The sequence below is a fragment of the Chanodichthys erythropterus genome, chromosome 9 (assembly GCF_024489055.1).
Source record: "Chanodichthys erythropterus isolate Z2021 chromosome 9, ASM2448905v1, whole genome shotgun sequence".
NCBI lineage: Eukaryota > Metazoa > Chordata > Actinopteri > Cypriniformes > Xenocyprididae > Chanodichthys > Chanodichthys erythropterus.
In genome coordinates, this window is record NC_090229.1 from 13,261,441 (window position 1) to 13,276,763 (window position 15,323).

At 35.7% G+C, this 15,323-nt stretch overlaps 1 protein-coding gene across 4 annotated transcripts in view; it reads right to left on the reverse strand.

Moving 5' to 3' along the window:
• prkcz (protein kinase C, zeta) overlaps positions 1-15,323 on the reverse strand; it is a 133,930-nt gene that overhangs the window by 50,016 nt on the left and 68,591 nt on the right. For all 4 annotated transcript variants that reach the window (XM_067394631.1, XM_067394635.1, XM_067394634.1 and 1 more), the window contains 2 exons: positions 3,494-3,625; positions 2,785-2,881 (listed from right to left, as the gene is read on the reverse strand). In XM_067394631.1, coding sequence (XP_067250732.1) covers positions 2,785-2,881; positions 3,494-3,625 — 229 coding nt within the window. The remainder of the gene's footprint in view (positions 1-2,784; positions 2,882-3,493; positions 3,626-15,323) is intronic.

Here is a 15,323-nt window from a genome sequence, read left to right on the forward strand (position 1 = left end):
CAATAATTCTTACTATTATTATTAACCTATATATTAAGAAAGGGATAGAAGAAAGCATTTTGACATAAAAAAAAAAATTCTCAATTAAGTTTAACAGTAGTTGGATTGGATGGACTAATTGGTCCATTCAGACAGTTCAATTTCAATGCAGTAGTATGATCCATCACTCAGAAATAATAATGCTTATCAGCAATCATTATTATCATTAATAATATATTAATCTATATACTAGGAGATGATAGAAAAAAAGTTTTTTAATATTGAAAAAAAATGACATTTTTCCCTTTAAAGGTGCCCTAGAACCAGTTTTTACAAGATGTAATACAAGTCTAAGGTGTCCCCTGAATGTGTCTGTGAAGTTTCAGCTCAAAATTTTTGAACTGCCTATTTTGGGGCATCATTAACTATGCACCGATTCAGGCTGCGGCATTATACAGACTGCAAGTGTTTAATAATGAAAATAGCGACGGCTCTTGTCTCCGTAAATACAGTAATAAACGATGTTAACTTTAACCACATTTAACAGTACATTAGCAACATGCTAACGAAACATTTAGAAAGACAATTTACAAATATCACTAAAAATATCATGTTATCAAGGATCATGTCAGTTATTATTGCTCCATCTGCCATTTTTCGCTATTGTTCTTGCTTGCTTACCTAGTCTGATGATTCAGCTGTGCACAGATCCAGACGTTAATACTGGCTGCCCTTGTCTAATGCCTTGAACATGAGCTGGCATATGCAAATATTGGGGGCGTACATATTAATGATCCTGACTGTTATGTAACAGGTCTTTTAAACAAATGAGATTTATATAAGAAGGAGGAAACAATGGAGTTTGAAACTGAATGTATGTCTTTTCCATGTACTGAACTCTTGTTATTCAAATATGCCAAGGTAAATTAAATTTTTGATTTTAGGGCACCTTCAAATTTTACATCAATTGGATTGGAAAGTCTACTCAGTCTCACTGTAGTGAACTGGTTCATGCAGACAGTTCATTTTATAGTGACATTAAAAATAAAATAAAATAAAATAAAAAGATTCATCAATTAGTTTGATTCACCACTCAGAAATTTTCTCAAAAGACATTTTACACTAAAATACATTGTATTGTTTTCAATTAGATAAAATAAATCAAATGTTTTATTGTTTTTTTGTCCCCTACTGTACCTCACAGTTTAACCCCAAACAAAGTTCTCCCTTACAGTCGAACGACTTGCACAAGTTTTGAAATTAGTTTAAAGTGCCCCTATTATGCTTTTTTGAAATTACCTCTCATTGTAGTGTGTAACATAGTACCTGCTTGTGAATGTAAAATGTCTGCAAAGTTTTAAAGATCAAAGTGCATGACAGATAAAGTTATTGTCTCCTAAAAAAAAAAAAAAAAAGTAAAAGAAGAATCTGAAATGAGTCGTCAGCAATAGATTGGTGGAACTATGAAGTCACTTCGTAGGCAAATCGGCAGTTAGCACCACGCTGGTTCCCTCAACACAAACCCTTTTGGATTATCACAAAAAATAAGCTCTGTAATCAACAAAAGTTTATGATACTTACACGTTTTGTCCATCAAGATAATTTCCACAGATGAACACAACTTTTATGAATTCTGAAGCCTAAATGCAGTCGCCAGAAGTAAAAAGATAAAGCTGCTATAAGCGAACTACACCACCGTCACACAACTATTCAGTCTTTATCAAAATAGCCTCTGTAGTCCGATTTTGCCACTTGTTAGCAAACATCATTTTCAAGACATTAAATGTAACAGCTTAAAAAAATCACGTGTCAGCTAATACTGATGTATTTTATGTGGTAGAAGAAAATGTGAAAGTATCTACAGCTTGTGTTAACCATGGACTTTATTTCAGCCATTTAAACAAAAACCTGTTCAAAAAAAATCCATTGACTTTGGGATGATGGAACTGGAAGTGCTAAAATGCTAACTCGTTTCTGGGTTTTGGCATATAAAAACGAGTCACAGGTCCACCATTGTTTTCCTGTCTCACTTCATGTTACATTCCTATGTAACAATGTACAAATTTGCATAATTCCAGCCAGTGGTCTTCATTGGCTGCCTGCGAATGATGTCTACTTTGACCCGCCATCAAACAAAGCAGTTGTAGCTGAAGCCTGGAAAAGTTTGGTTTGTGTTGTCGACATGTTGAGACGATACTTTTGCATGCACTTAAAAAGGATGAGGATTCACACTGGAATTGAAATGGAAAAACCTCCGTTTGGAAACGTTTCGTTTCCAATTTGCTGTAAGCATTAGACCAATCAAAACCGACTAGGCCATCTGACCAATCAGAGCAGAGCAGGCTCGTGGGTTTTAGAGAGACTGAACCTTCGAAGTTCGAACAAACCATTTTTACACTCTTTAAGAAACAAGGTGATGTGCAATGTATATTATGAGGAAAATTAAAGTGAATTTTGACTTTGGATGAATGTAAACCTATTGTTGCATAATAGGGGCACTTTAAATGAATTATTAAAAATAACTGATTCAAAAGAACAATTTCCTTTCAGAAATCAGTAAGAGAAATGTTTAACGTGTAACGCTATAATATTCCAGCAGGGGGAGCCACAGACTGGACTGTCTCAGAGGGATAAGCATGTCTTTCTCTCTCTCAACTGGGTCAATGTGACATTACTCACACCTGATGTAGTACAGTATCCTACCACAGTCAGCAGTGCCCTCTGACAGATAGAGGACAGAATGACCCCAATACCCACACACAAAAACAGCATTTACACATGCACACAGCAGAGATGGAGACCTACTTGCGTCTGTTTCCTCAGGGTCCTCAGGGGGGAGCTCCACTTCCTCTCCACTTTTATCATCATCTACCAACGGCTCCTGTGATGGCATGACTGGATCCTGCAGAGAAAAACAGATGATACAGGCAAGGTATTTTTCAAATGTCTTTTTTCCCTCTCATCTTTGAAGCTCCAAATCAGAATTGCCCTTATCCCAACATAAACTCATCAGTTTCGGGTTCTGCTCAGAAAATCTGACGTAGGAAATCTGATGATGTCTTCTGTCATGTAAATAAATCAGAAGTACAATATGTTCGCACTGAACATGTGAAACAACAGGAGTTTCTTACAGAAGGAGGTGTTGTGAAGACGTTTAATGTTACAGTTTTCAGTTGCGAAATTCTGTCTAAGCAGAGAATCAGGTCAATTCAATACTGACAAGACAGTGTTATCATCTGACAAATTCCACAAGGGCTATCTTTGAAACACTGTTGAAAAATCCAACACTCTTGAGAAGTGAGAAGAGAGGCAAACAGTTTCAAAAGGTCAAAACAAAACATTACAATGTAAAAGTAATGAGGTTTTCAACAGCTGAGGATGTGCTTATTTGAATGAAATGACAAATACAAGAAATCTGATTTAAAGAAGTCAAATTTTCACTGTATGCTTCTTTATGACTCTCAGTGACAACAGACAGATGATGAATATTTTTAGATCTGACTAAAAGACTCACCATATGCCTTTGACAGGTCAGTGAGACGAGCTTGTGACAGCGTTTATGGACCAGTAGCTTGCAGTTGATACACTTGTAGCCCTGACGCCCCAGTCCCCATATCCTCTCACTGCAGTGGCCACAGTACGCTTTCTGAGAGAGACACAGACAGATACAGAAGTTAGACTATCGTTATCTATGATCAGTTTAGCAAGTTGAAACACTTCATGAATGAGTTAATCTGTTAACAACAAACTCAAGTAAACTATAAAAGAAGGGATGTCTTACAGATATCACATGAGTAGATAGCACACATGAGCTGAGTAATGAATTCTGAATTCAAATTAAGTATAAAAGTAAAAATAAAACAAAGCATAATGAAGTAAATACACTACTGTTCAAACATTTGGGGTCAGTCAGATTTGTTTTTAAATGTATTCCGCAAGGATGCATTAATTGATCAATAAAGACATTAATGTTTCATTAAAAAAAATCATCAAAGAGATCTGATAAAAATTGTAACATTGTTTCCACAAAAATATTAAGTAGCACAACTGTTTTCAACATTAAGAATAATAAGAAATGTTTCAAATCAGCATATTAAAATGATTTCTAAAGGACCATGTGACACTAAAGACTGGAGTAATGATGCTTCGCCATCACAGAAATAAAATACTTTGCCCAAATATATTAAAATAGAAAGCCGTTATTTTAAACTGCAATAATATTTCGAAATATTACCATTTTTATTGTATTTTTGATCAAATAAATGCAGTTTTGGTGAGCATAAGCATTGAAACTGTATGTAAAGTAATTTCTGACAGGACACTGGTCAGATAAATATCATGTATCATACTTGAATCAATGTATTATTTACATTTTACGTATTGCTAAAATCACAAGCTACCAGTGTACAGCTAACACATGCTAGATGACACTAGCAACTGTACATACTTAAAGCCTAGCTAATGATTTCAACAGATTTTGTTTAAAATCCAAGCACGGCAGTTCAGAGGACTCTGCTGACAGTGCTGTAACCAACATTAAGGTTTCAAACACACACACCTGCTCACACACACGCCCTGTGAGTCATAAATAAATGAAAATATCTTTAGCTCAGTTTGTTGTGAGGATCTCCATCTGTCTGCTGGTGAGAGAGAATGAGCAAGAGCCTGAGAGGGACACAATGTTACTTTAAAAAGTGCTATATAAAAGCATGATAGAAATAATACTAGTCAAAACTTTGAAATGATTAGCAAAATAAATACCAAGAAAGATGCTATAGGCAAAAGTCTTCTCTCCATGTGATATGAAAACCATCCACCAGGGGGCTCTAACAGCAGGACTTTAGTGCTTCATGTAGCATAATCCTATTAAAATATGCTAATCTTTCATTAACGGATATGCACTTCCTCTGACAGTTTCCCCTCTTTGCCATAGCAGATAACTGAGCATCATCTGTTTAACGGACCTTCAACAAACCCTCAGAGAAGGACTCACTGGATATACATGATGCTCTTCTTGTCAGTGTTTGACGTTTCCTCCGTGTTCCCTGACTCTATTTCACAGCTCTATGAGCATGTCATGATCCCTGTGCTGCTGGTGAGGTTTTAGACAGCACTTTCTCACCATCTAAGGAGATGTTCACCTGCTGCAGTGATTTCTCTGTATCTTTTAAGCCTTCAGCCCTGATGAATGACCTACATTTTCTCTGCGCTTTCTGTCAGGTGCTCAATTTATGTAACTGGGGTTAAACGTTCGAAAATCAGGGTTTGAAAGTAGCACACACATCTAAAGCTTGAAGCTGGCATCAGAAAATAAACATGTTCCTTATGATTAGGGATTGAAATAGTAAAGAATATAACAGCTCTGGTTCCTTAATGAATCCATTAACAATTCTCTTAATACACGAAAGGCATAAATATTTGAAAAAGAAATGCAATTCCATTACCAAATGGTGATATTATTTCAATAAAAAAACAAATGTAAAACTATTTTTGCAGAAATGTTTTAGAGGAGGCATAATATCAGTAATTATATTTTAAACAACAATAATGAACAAACAGTACTATTTAATTAGTACTTACAAAGTGTATAATGTGTTAACTAAACCTTGTCAAAGGAACAACAAGTCATTCACATTGATTTAAGTTTCACAGTTAGTTGCAAACTATGTTTGATTCACTAAAAAGAACCAGCTCATAAGAGCCATTCTTTAATTGGACTACACTGGTTGTATTGTATGTGTCTGATTCACTAAAAAAAAGACTCATAAGAGTCAATCATTCTCTGACCAAATCACACTGGTTTACCTGCATGTGTTTGATTCACTCAAAAGATCTGGCTCATAAGAGTCATTTATTTGGAAATCGGACTACACTGGTTGGCCTGTACAGTATTATGTTTGATTCACTATAAAGAACAGACTCATAAGAGTCAGTGATTCTCTAACCAGATCACACTGGTTGACCTGTATATGTTTGATTCACTCAAAAGTTCTTGCTCATAAGTGTCATTTGTTCAGGAATCAGAGTACACTGGTTTACCTGTATGTGTCTGATTCACTAAAAAAAAGACTCATAAGAGTCAATCATTCTCTGACCAAATCACACTGGTTTACCTGTATGTGTGTGATTCACTAAAAAGATCTGGCTCATAAGAGTCATTTATTCGGAAATCGGACTACACTGGTTGACCTCTACAGTATGTGTTTGATTCACTATAAAGAACAGACTCATAAGAGTCAGTGATTCTCTAACCAGATCACACTGGTTGCACTGCATGTGTGTGATTCACTAAAAAGATCTGGCACATAAGAGTCATGTATCTGGAAATTGGACTGCAGTGGTTGACCTCTACAGTATGTTTTTGATTCACTAAAAAGAGCAGACTCGTAAGAGTCAGTCATTCCATAACCAGATCACATTGGTTTACCTGTATGTATTTGATTCACTCAAAAGTTCCTGCTCGTAAGAGTCATTTGTTTGGGAATCGAAGTACACTGATTGCACTGCATGTGTTTGATTCACTAAAAAGATCTGGCTCATAAGAATCATTTATTCGGAAATGGGACTACACTGGTTGACCTGTACAGTATATGTTTGATTCACTAAAAAGAGCAGACTCGTAAGTGTCAGTGATTCTCTGACCAGATCACACTGGTTGCCCTGCATGCGTTTGACTCACTCAATAGTTCCTTCTCATAAGAGTCATTTATTTGGAAATTGGACTACGCTGGTTATCCTGTATGTATTTGATTCACTAAAAAGAACCGGCTCACAAGAGTCATTCATTGTGAAATCAAACATCACTGGTTGTGTTGTGTCTATTTCACTAAAATGGACCAGCTTATTAAAAGATTTAGGCCTATTCGTTCTATTATTTGGTCTGTTTCGCGCCGTAGATTCAGTAGAAGTGTTGCGGTGCTGGTAAATAGTAGTGCAGGAAACACTGTCAGAGTACTATAATATGCTGTTCTGTCCACAGAAGAATGTACCTACAAAACCTGTTAACAAAACAGAAATTCTACCTAATTAGTCAGTTTGTGGAACAGCGACTTATCTGAAATCCAGCAGCTTATAACACCTAATCTTTTGCTTTTTGTTGAACTAGCACAACAAAAAATCTTCCTGTGTTTTTACAGGGAATGAAAAACCACGCAAGAAGTATTAAATACCCTAACCCGTCTGTTTTATTTCCGACCAAAATCTCAGGATCTTCCTCAAGGACGGCTATAAGGCAGCATCGGATCGCCCATCAGCAGGAAATGATCAAAGAAGAACATGATGAATCCACCTCAAGCTATATGCACTGATTCTGTGCCGTTATTCTTAGAAATGTGAGCAATCTTTCATATAAACAGTCTCTTTCTTCTTCTCTCCCCCTCTCGCATCTAAATCCCAGCACAGCTTCCACCCCATGGACTTTTTTAGCATATCGAGCCAGCGCTGCTAAGCAAAGGCAGTGCCAGAGAAACAATGTGTTTCTGCACCCATTTAAAACACATCAAGTCTGCACATATCGGGCTTCCATTCAGGACAGTGGATTAAACTTTAAACCCAACCAATTGTCCCCAACAAATAGCAAACATTTAGCACAGCTGAGCGAATGGGGCCTTCAGGGCTGAGCGTGTGCACCATGTATCCCAGATACAGCAGGAATTTCAGGGGAATGTAAGGCAAGATGAAGGCAGATGTCTGAATACAGCTACTGAAACATCTAAATAAGCCTTTGTTTGTGTTGTTGTGATGTTTAAAGGGGGGGAATAGGAAATAGACTGAGAAAAGCGGCAAAAATGTATTCAACGTGATGTATCAACCATAAGAGCATTAACATATGATCAGCATGTTTACATATCAACTTTATATGGTAATGAGTGTCATAGTGTGGGTGTTGTTAATCTTTAATCTGTTTAATATGCAAAGAGATTAGCCAATCACAACAGAAGTAATTTACATAAAAAAAGGAATAATAGGAAAAACAGCATGTTTAACTCTTACTAGAGGACTATTTACACGACACCGCTTTCAACTGAAAACGGAAAAATTTTTATGCCTTTTGGCCGGTGACGGCATGCACATGCGTATTACGTGTTTAGTCTATCCACCTTATTTTTCAACGTGAAGGTAAGGTGTTTTCTGTGAATGTGCGAGACGAGACTTCCAATTTATTCCCCTATAGGGAATATCAAAATGCAGTAAACAGTAAAAATAAGGTGGATAGGCATGCGAGTTTGGCGTGAGTGCTCTCTAAAAAATGCGTATATGCGCAGGCACGTAATCTTTCTTTACAAAGAGACATCGGCAACTACTTGTCTGGCATGTGTAATGCAGCGTTTTTAGTCATTTTCGCGGAACCGTGTGAACGGGGATAGCTTTGATAACATTGTCATCTGTACAAAGAAAAGTTTAATACATCATTGTCATGTAAATGTACCCTTAATGTCAGAGAAAAGGTGGAAAACAGTCTTTCAAAACTAATTATGAATGTTCTGCAAATGCCCTTGACAAATTATAATTGGACTTCAGAAAAGAAAAGAGGATTGATATGGATTTGGCCTCTTAAAATCTGATGTATAAGTGGGTGGGACAGAGTAATTTCCCAAATCCGGACAAGAGAACAGCTTATTTCTAGCCTTTTTCAATTTTACTTTCAATAAAGCTGTTTTTGAATTAAGTTTGTCAATCAATTAAAATGTTTTAATTAATTACATAATATGCCAATTATCATTTGTCAATATTTGCAAATAAATAATAAAAATAAAGATAATTTAAAGAAAGTGGTACAATATTTTGTTGTCATATTAATTAATAATTATTCTAAATTAACACATTAAATCAACAGATCAAGTGTCCCAAATGAAGACAAAAGAACAGCACATTTCGAGCCTTTATCCATTTTCAATCTCACTTTCAGTAATTGTTTTTGAATTAAGGTTGTCAATCAATTCATTTTTTAAAATTAATTAATTACATAATATGCAGATTAATTAAGTCAATAAAACGCAATTAACCCTTAAATGCATACTATGGGTCTTTAGTGACCCGGGGCGTCATTCACTACCCTCCTCCTCGTTCATTTTTTTAAGTTAGACATCAACCTTCTTGGTATTCCTCAATCAATTCATTATAAAGAATATAACAAGAAAAAAATCATAAAATTATAAAAGAATGCCTATTTTTGTATTCATTTTTTGTAAAAATTGTATAGGGTCGCAAACGACCCAAGGTGTGTATGAGTGTACGCATATTTTTTCTGCACAACAATAATTGAATCTTAGATGACGGAATAAGTGCAATTCACCTTTATTCCACTAGGTGGCAATGTCTGATACACAATACTGAAGTGACGACTAATTTGGACAGAAAATGAAATAATAAGAGAAACATGAAATGGCTCAGCGATTTACTGCAGAGCAAGTACTGAACGCAATCATATTAGGGCTGCAACAACGAATCGATAAAATCGATAAAATTCGATTATTAAAAGAGTTGGCAACGAATTTCATTATCGATTCGTTGTGTCGCGCGACTATTACGCCTCTCAATAAGACGCGGAGATGTTTGAGTATAAAAAAGCGCGGTTGAGCGCGAAGCAGAGCGGAGCAAAAATAAATAGATAAATAGCAGAGCAGAGGTAGAGGAAAGACCATCGGAGAGTAAGCAAGTTTGTGAATATTTTAAATAAACAAGGAAAAACAAAATAATAGCGATCCCTCTGTCATTCAGTGTTATTGTGGCTACGTTCAGCGCTCGTGACACGCAAGACGCGTCGCTATGGAAACATTAAAGGCAAACGTTCTAAAATAACGGTCGCTTTAAAAAAAACTATAAAATATTTTAAACTCACGCTCGAAAGGGTGAATATTAATCAAACAACAAAAGACAGAGAAAATCACTCACTGCTCTTTAGCTTTTGGATTTATTATATACTAATTATATTTAATCCATAAGGAATGTTGTATGCAAGAGTGGTTTTATTTAATTATAAGACAATATTTTTGATGTCACAGCAGTTAAATCTTTGTCTGTATTGCATGTTCAAATTTTAATATTATTCATATTAATAGGTTAATACAGTATATGTTTTCTCCAGGAGTATATGATGGGTTTGGGAATTTTAGAGAAATTCTTAATGCATTACAATTTAACTAGAACGTTAGATTTAGTCAACTAAAATCTTTTGATATTTAGTCAACTACTAAAACAATTCAAATGACTAAAACATGATTAAAATTGAATGGCATTTTAGTCAAAAGACTATGACTAAAACTAAATAAAAATTTGCTGTCAAAATTAACACTGATCTGTTGTCATGTATTTATTCTGTGCTTTGTCCCATATCGGTTACTGTTGACAAATATATTTGGGATTGGGAGTGAGTGAGTGTAGATAAGTTGTTCTACCTTCAAACAAATCCTGTTAAGTTTTCTGAATTGATTTTTTTCTTTATTTAAAGAAAAAAAAAAGATGTATTGTTGTGACAGCTCAGGTCCCTTTAAACAAAAATATACATCTTTTTGTGCACTTTATTAAAAAAAAAAAACTAAATATTTGGCAGATGTAAAGCATACATGTGTATGTTTTTTGTGTTAGTTCATTTGTTTTTTGTTTTTTATTATTATATTAAGAGCAACCTGTTTTTGCACGTTCTGAGGATTTTTTGCACTGTGAATTTTCACTGTCAGTTCTGTTTTTGAATAAAAGGTTGGAAATTAATGTCCCACCCCCCCCCGATTCATCGATTAATCGTAAAAATAATCGACAGATTAATCGATTATTGAAATAATCGTTAGTTGCAGCCCTTAATCATATATGACTGTAACTGTTACTGGATGAATCTGGTGAAGCTGTTAGCGATCAAAATATTGATTTTGAAGATGTTGAAAATTCTATAGTTTTGAGAATATGTTTGAGATTGCGAATGGGCTCATATTCGTGACCTCAAACATAAAACTAGCCCATTATTTGCTGAATTTACTGGGAAATGAGCTCTGACGAGGACAGTGATAATGGCATAAAACATCTGCTCAAACGGAGCCCTTTCAAGCGCCAAAAGGTAACAAAATATGATTTATTTTATTCTTCTGTAATTGTTACTTTAATATCAGAGGAGTTTTATATTATCGAGACAGGTAGAGATCCTTCCGTGTTAGATATAAGACCCGAATATGTAAGAATGATTGGCGAAACAGTCATGCATTTAAGGGTTAAGCACAAATATCAATATTTTATAAAATAAATAAATAAATCATATTAATAGACATTATTGTGGCAGATAAGTCAAATTTAAATGAGCAAATAGACAAAAAGTGCAAGGTCAATATGTTACTTATATATATTCTAAGTACATCATGTAGAGCAGAAGATGGAAAAGCAGCAGTTGAAAATGACCAGAGACAAGACATAAAAATTTAATGCAAAACCTTTAACCCAGCAGAAGAATATCTGTCTCCTTTTTGCAGCTCACTATTTTTTTATGAGGAGCAGGAAAAAGCACCAAGAGATGATCAAACGTTTATGTCAGAAACTTTCACATGCGCACCCACACACACACACAGCCCTTCTCGCCTGCCTCTGTATTTTTCACTTCCTCTCCTCTTATAATCCTCCCTCTCTGTCTCTTTTGTAAAGAGGGAATAAAACGTGTCTAATTCAAAGCCATCCGTGTCATTCAGCAGTTTCTAAAACACACGCAGCCATAAGTGGGACACTGACGATAATTACATGGACCTGAGGCTCTTCAGAGTGACATCATCTGTGAATCTCTGAAGAGTGGGAGAGATCGTCCGCATCAGAGTGCTGCCCCGCAGCCCGATCAGCCCAAAAACTCCCACGTAGATACCACACACACACACTAATCACAATTTTAGATATATGCTCAGATCTCAAAACAAACGGGGCTCATCAACCTGAGTTCAAGCTTGAAAGGAATGCAAAGCATGCTTGGCAGAACTGCTGCAGAACAAGGAAAAAACATTTTCATTGAAAAGCAGTGACAGAAAACAAACACAAGCAAGTAAAAATAGTCATAGGAGAACATCATGTAACTGCTTCACCAGGAAAAAAAACTGATGGATGAGAAAAAGCATGGGAGAAAGACACAGGGTATGATTTCACTCTGTTCCCTCACGAGTTGGCAAACGTTTCACGGCATCCTTACAGCACTGCAGAGCTGGATTAGACTCACCATGAGGATTCACCCGAGATGCCTTACAAATGATACAACCGGGATGGATTTCTGAGTGCTGGATGAAATAGATTTCCATTTACGCTGGGCTCCATGAAGTTAATTTGATAGGGATTTTGGCCACGGGGCCTTAAACGACAACACACAGAATGCCATAAAGACAAAAAGTAATCTGTCCAATGAAACAGAACATGCCTTAAACTAATGCAGAGGCTGAACACTAAAGTTGTTGGTATATTTTACAGTTAGGTCCTAAATATTTATTTATTCACACATACGTACCACAAACCGATGCCACTTTTGTTTTTATGACATCATAAATTAATCTCTATGAACACTGACTCACATTTGAAGAAAATCTGCTGCTCTTTTATGTAAAAATGTAGAATACAACCCCCTGTTATCATTGGTGTCTGAGGGTGAAGTGTTAAGTGTTTGTTATCGCTGCCAATTGTGTTGAAAATACAGGTCAGTCGGCTAAGAGATGAGAGAAACCCAGGCTCGGTTTTTATCGACCGTGCCCTCAGAAGAGCCGAGATGAGTGAAGTGCCTGGAAATGATCTCAGTGCATTATGTACACACACACACACACACTGTTAAAACACTTACCATTAAAACAGTGCTTTGACTGTCTAGAGTTTGAGCATGTCAATATTCATCGCTTAATGTAAGTCATTTGAAATCACCACTTTGTTTTCTTACCTGTCAAGGAAGAACATGCTAACAGCAGAGTTCAGACAAGGTCAGTCCTTTGTAGCATGAGCAAACCTTTTAAACATCCGTCATTTGAGATCCACACAGAAAAGAAACACTTCAGATCAAGCCCTCCGACATTCTCCCTTAAAAACAATATCAGAAACACTGTAGATGTAAAGAACTATGACCATTCCTAGAAAATATCTCAATTTCTGTAACCGCTCAATTGCAGTTTGCTTAGTTTTAGCTGCTGTTTCTTAATTATGCTCTGAAGCTCCAACGGTCTGTCTGATACACCACAGACGCCACACCTGCCACCTCCATCGCCACGGCAACAGATGCCAATTTCCTTATTTATGACATCATAAATTAATCTCTGTGAACTACGGATTCAAATTTGAGGAAAATCTCCACCTCTTTTCATTTTTCGACACAACACACATGATCAAAGAGCCAAAACAACATGGACAAGTGGAAATAATCTCAGCAAACTGCACAAGGCTTGTGTCGTTCTGCCACATTACAGGAAAATAATCTTCTAGGAGTCTCAAGAGGCTTTGAAATGTATCTGTATTGTTTGTGAAAAGGATGTGAATGATTATTCTGTTCTTAACAGAGCGGAAAGGAGTTCACACATAAGATAGATGAAAAGCATATGAAAACAAGTGAAAAAAGTGATGATTTGTTACAGATTGTACGTGTCCTGTCTGTCCAAAGAGGGCTGAGAACACAGACAGAGACAGAGACAGATCCAGAGGTGCTGATGGGAGGGAGGGAATGAGTCGAATCCTTAAAAGAAGGACAGAGGGAAGAAAAAACATGACCTACTTCTACTATCCCTTGTTTCTATGGAGAATGAGAGGAGAGAGAAGTGGAAAAGTAGCAGGAGGGCAGAATGTGTTCTCGGAGAGAGAGAGAGAGATGCAGCCACAGGAAGCTCCTCTGATGTTAAACAGACCCTGAATATAAGCTAACTACTTATTGATTACAATTTCAAAAAATAGCAAGTTAGATAGGTATTATGCGACGTTAAACGTATTAAATTTTAGTATGCTACATTACTGTCAGAAGACTTTAGTGTGTGATTGGCATCCTGTTATCATCAATAAATGTTAATAAAATTAACATAATTATTATTATAGTATTTTTGTAAATATGTAAATATTTACAGATATGTAAATATTAAACAATCAAATGTTATCAAATATTATTCAGATATTAAAAAAGAAAAAAATATATAACATTATATAAATAAATATTATATAAAAATTAAATATAAATCAGAATAAGATCAGATAATTTGATCAAATAATGATTAAAAAAGAGATATTAACAATAGATGCTTCTCACTGGAAATAGAAGGTATAACCGCATTGCATTGTGGGATACAGTATTGGCAAATTTTAAATATGTTAATTTTATATAATATAATTATAATTATATTTTCTTTGTAAAAAAATATCTATATAAAACAAATCACATATCATTCAAATATTTAAAAAAATAATAAAAATAATGAGAACATTAATTTATTTTTAAAATGTTATATGCCCAATGAAGGTCATGAGACTGAAACGTTGCTAATATAATATTTTTGATACGTTTTGCAAGTATTGTGTGTGGGATTTTCTTTGTTTTTTTTTTTTTAAATGTTATATAAAAAATGATTTAAAGAAGAGAAATTAAAAGACATTCCATATATTATATTCATTCAGATATGTAATTTGCATATTGTGCACAGTATACATGAGAAATGAGATATATATATATATATATATAGTTAGATAGATTATAGATAGATAGATTAGAGGATAGAGGATGCTGTTCATAATATTTTTGTAATTTCACTTTGTGCCACTAGTAGCGCAGAAATCATACACCGCATCTTTAAACAGCCACCATTAGCTTGGTTAAAAGTGTTTTACACTCATGGACTCAAATGGATGTCTGGGTTAAGCAGAGTTTTGCCCTGTCTGCAGTCTGACGTTAGAGCTTTTCAGGAAATCTGACAAATTAGACTCTCTAAACATGATTTTGGAGACTGCTCATCTTGATGATGTCATCCTGCAGTTCTACCATATTGTTCATAATGTGGTCATACATCGATCACCTCATTAAGGCGAAAAGGGAAGAGTAATTTACGCACATCAACATGGCACACACCTGCTGTGGTGAGTGGGAGCTTTCTGAGGGCAGTGTCCTCATCACGTGTCTCTCTCTCTCTCTAAGCCTCTTTTTCTCTCGGTTTTCTTCTCATCTTCCATCTTTGCTGAGGGGCATTGAAACATCTCCAAGAAAAGGGACATTTCAGTGTTCGCAAAAATAGCACAGGCGAAAAAGAACAATGTCCCTTCCCGTCTCTCCCCTGTCTCTGTGCCTCCCTCTCTCTCTCTCTTCTATTACTCTCTCTTGTGTTGTTTTGGTGTTCTTCTGTTCTGTCTGGCACATGTTCTGCTCAGTAGAAGAA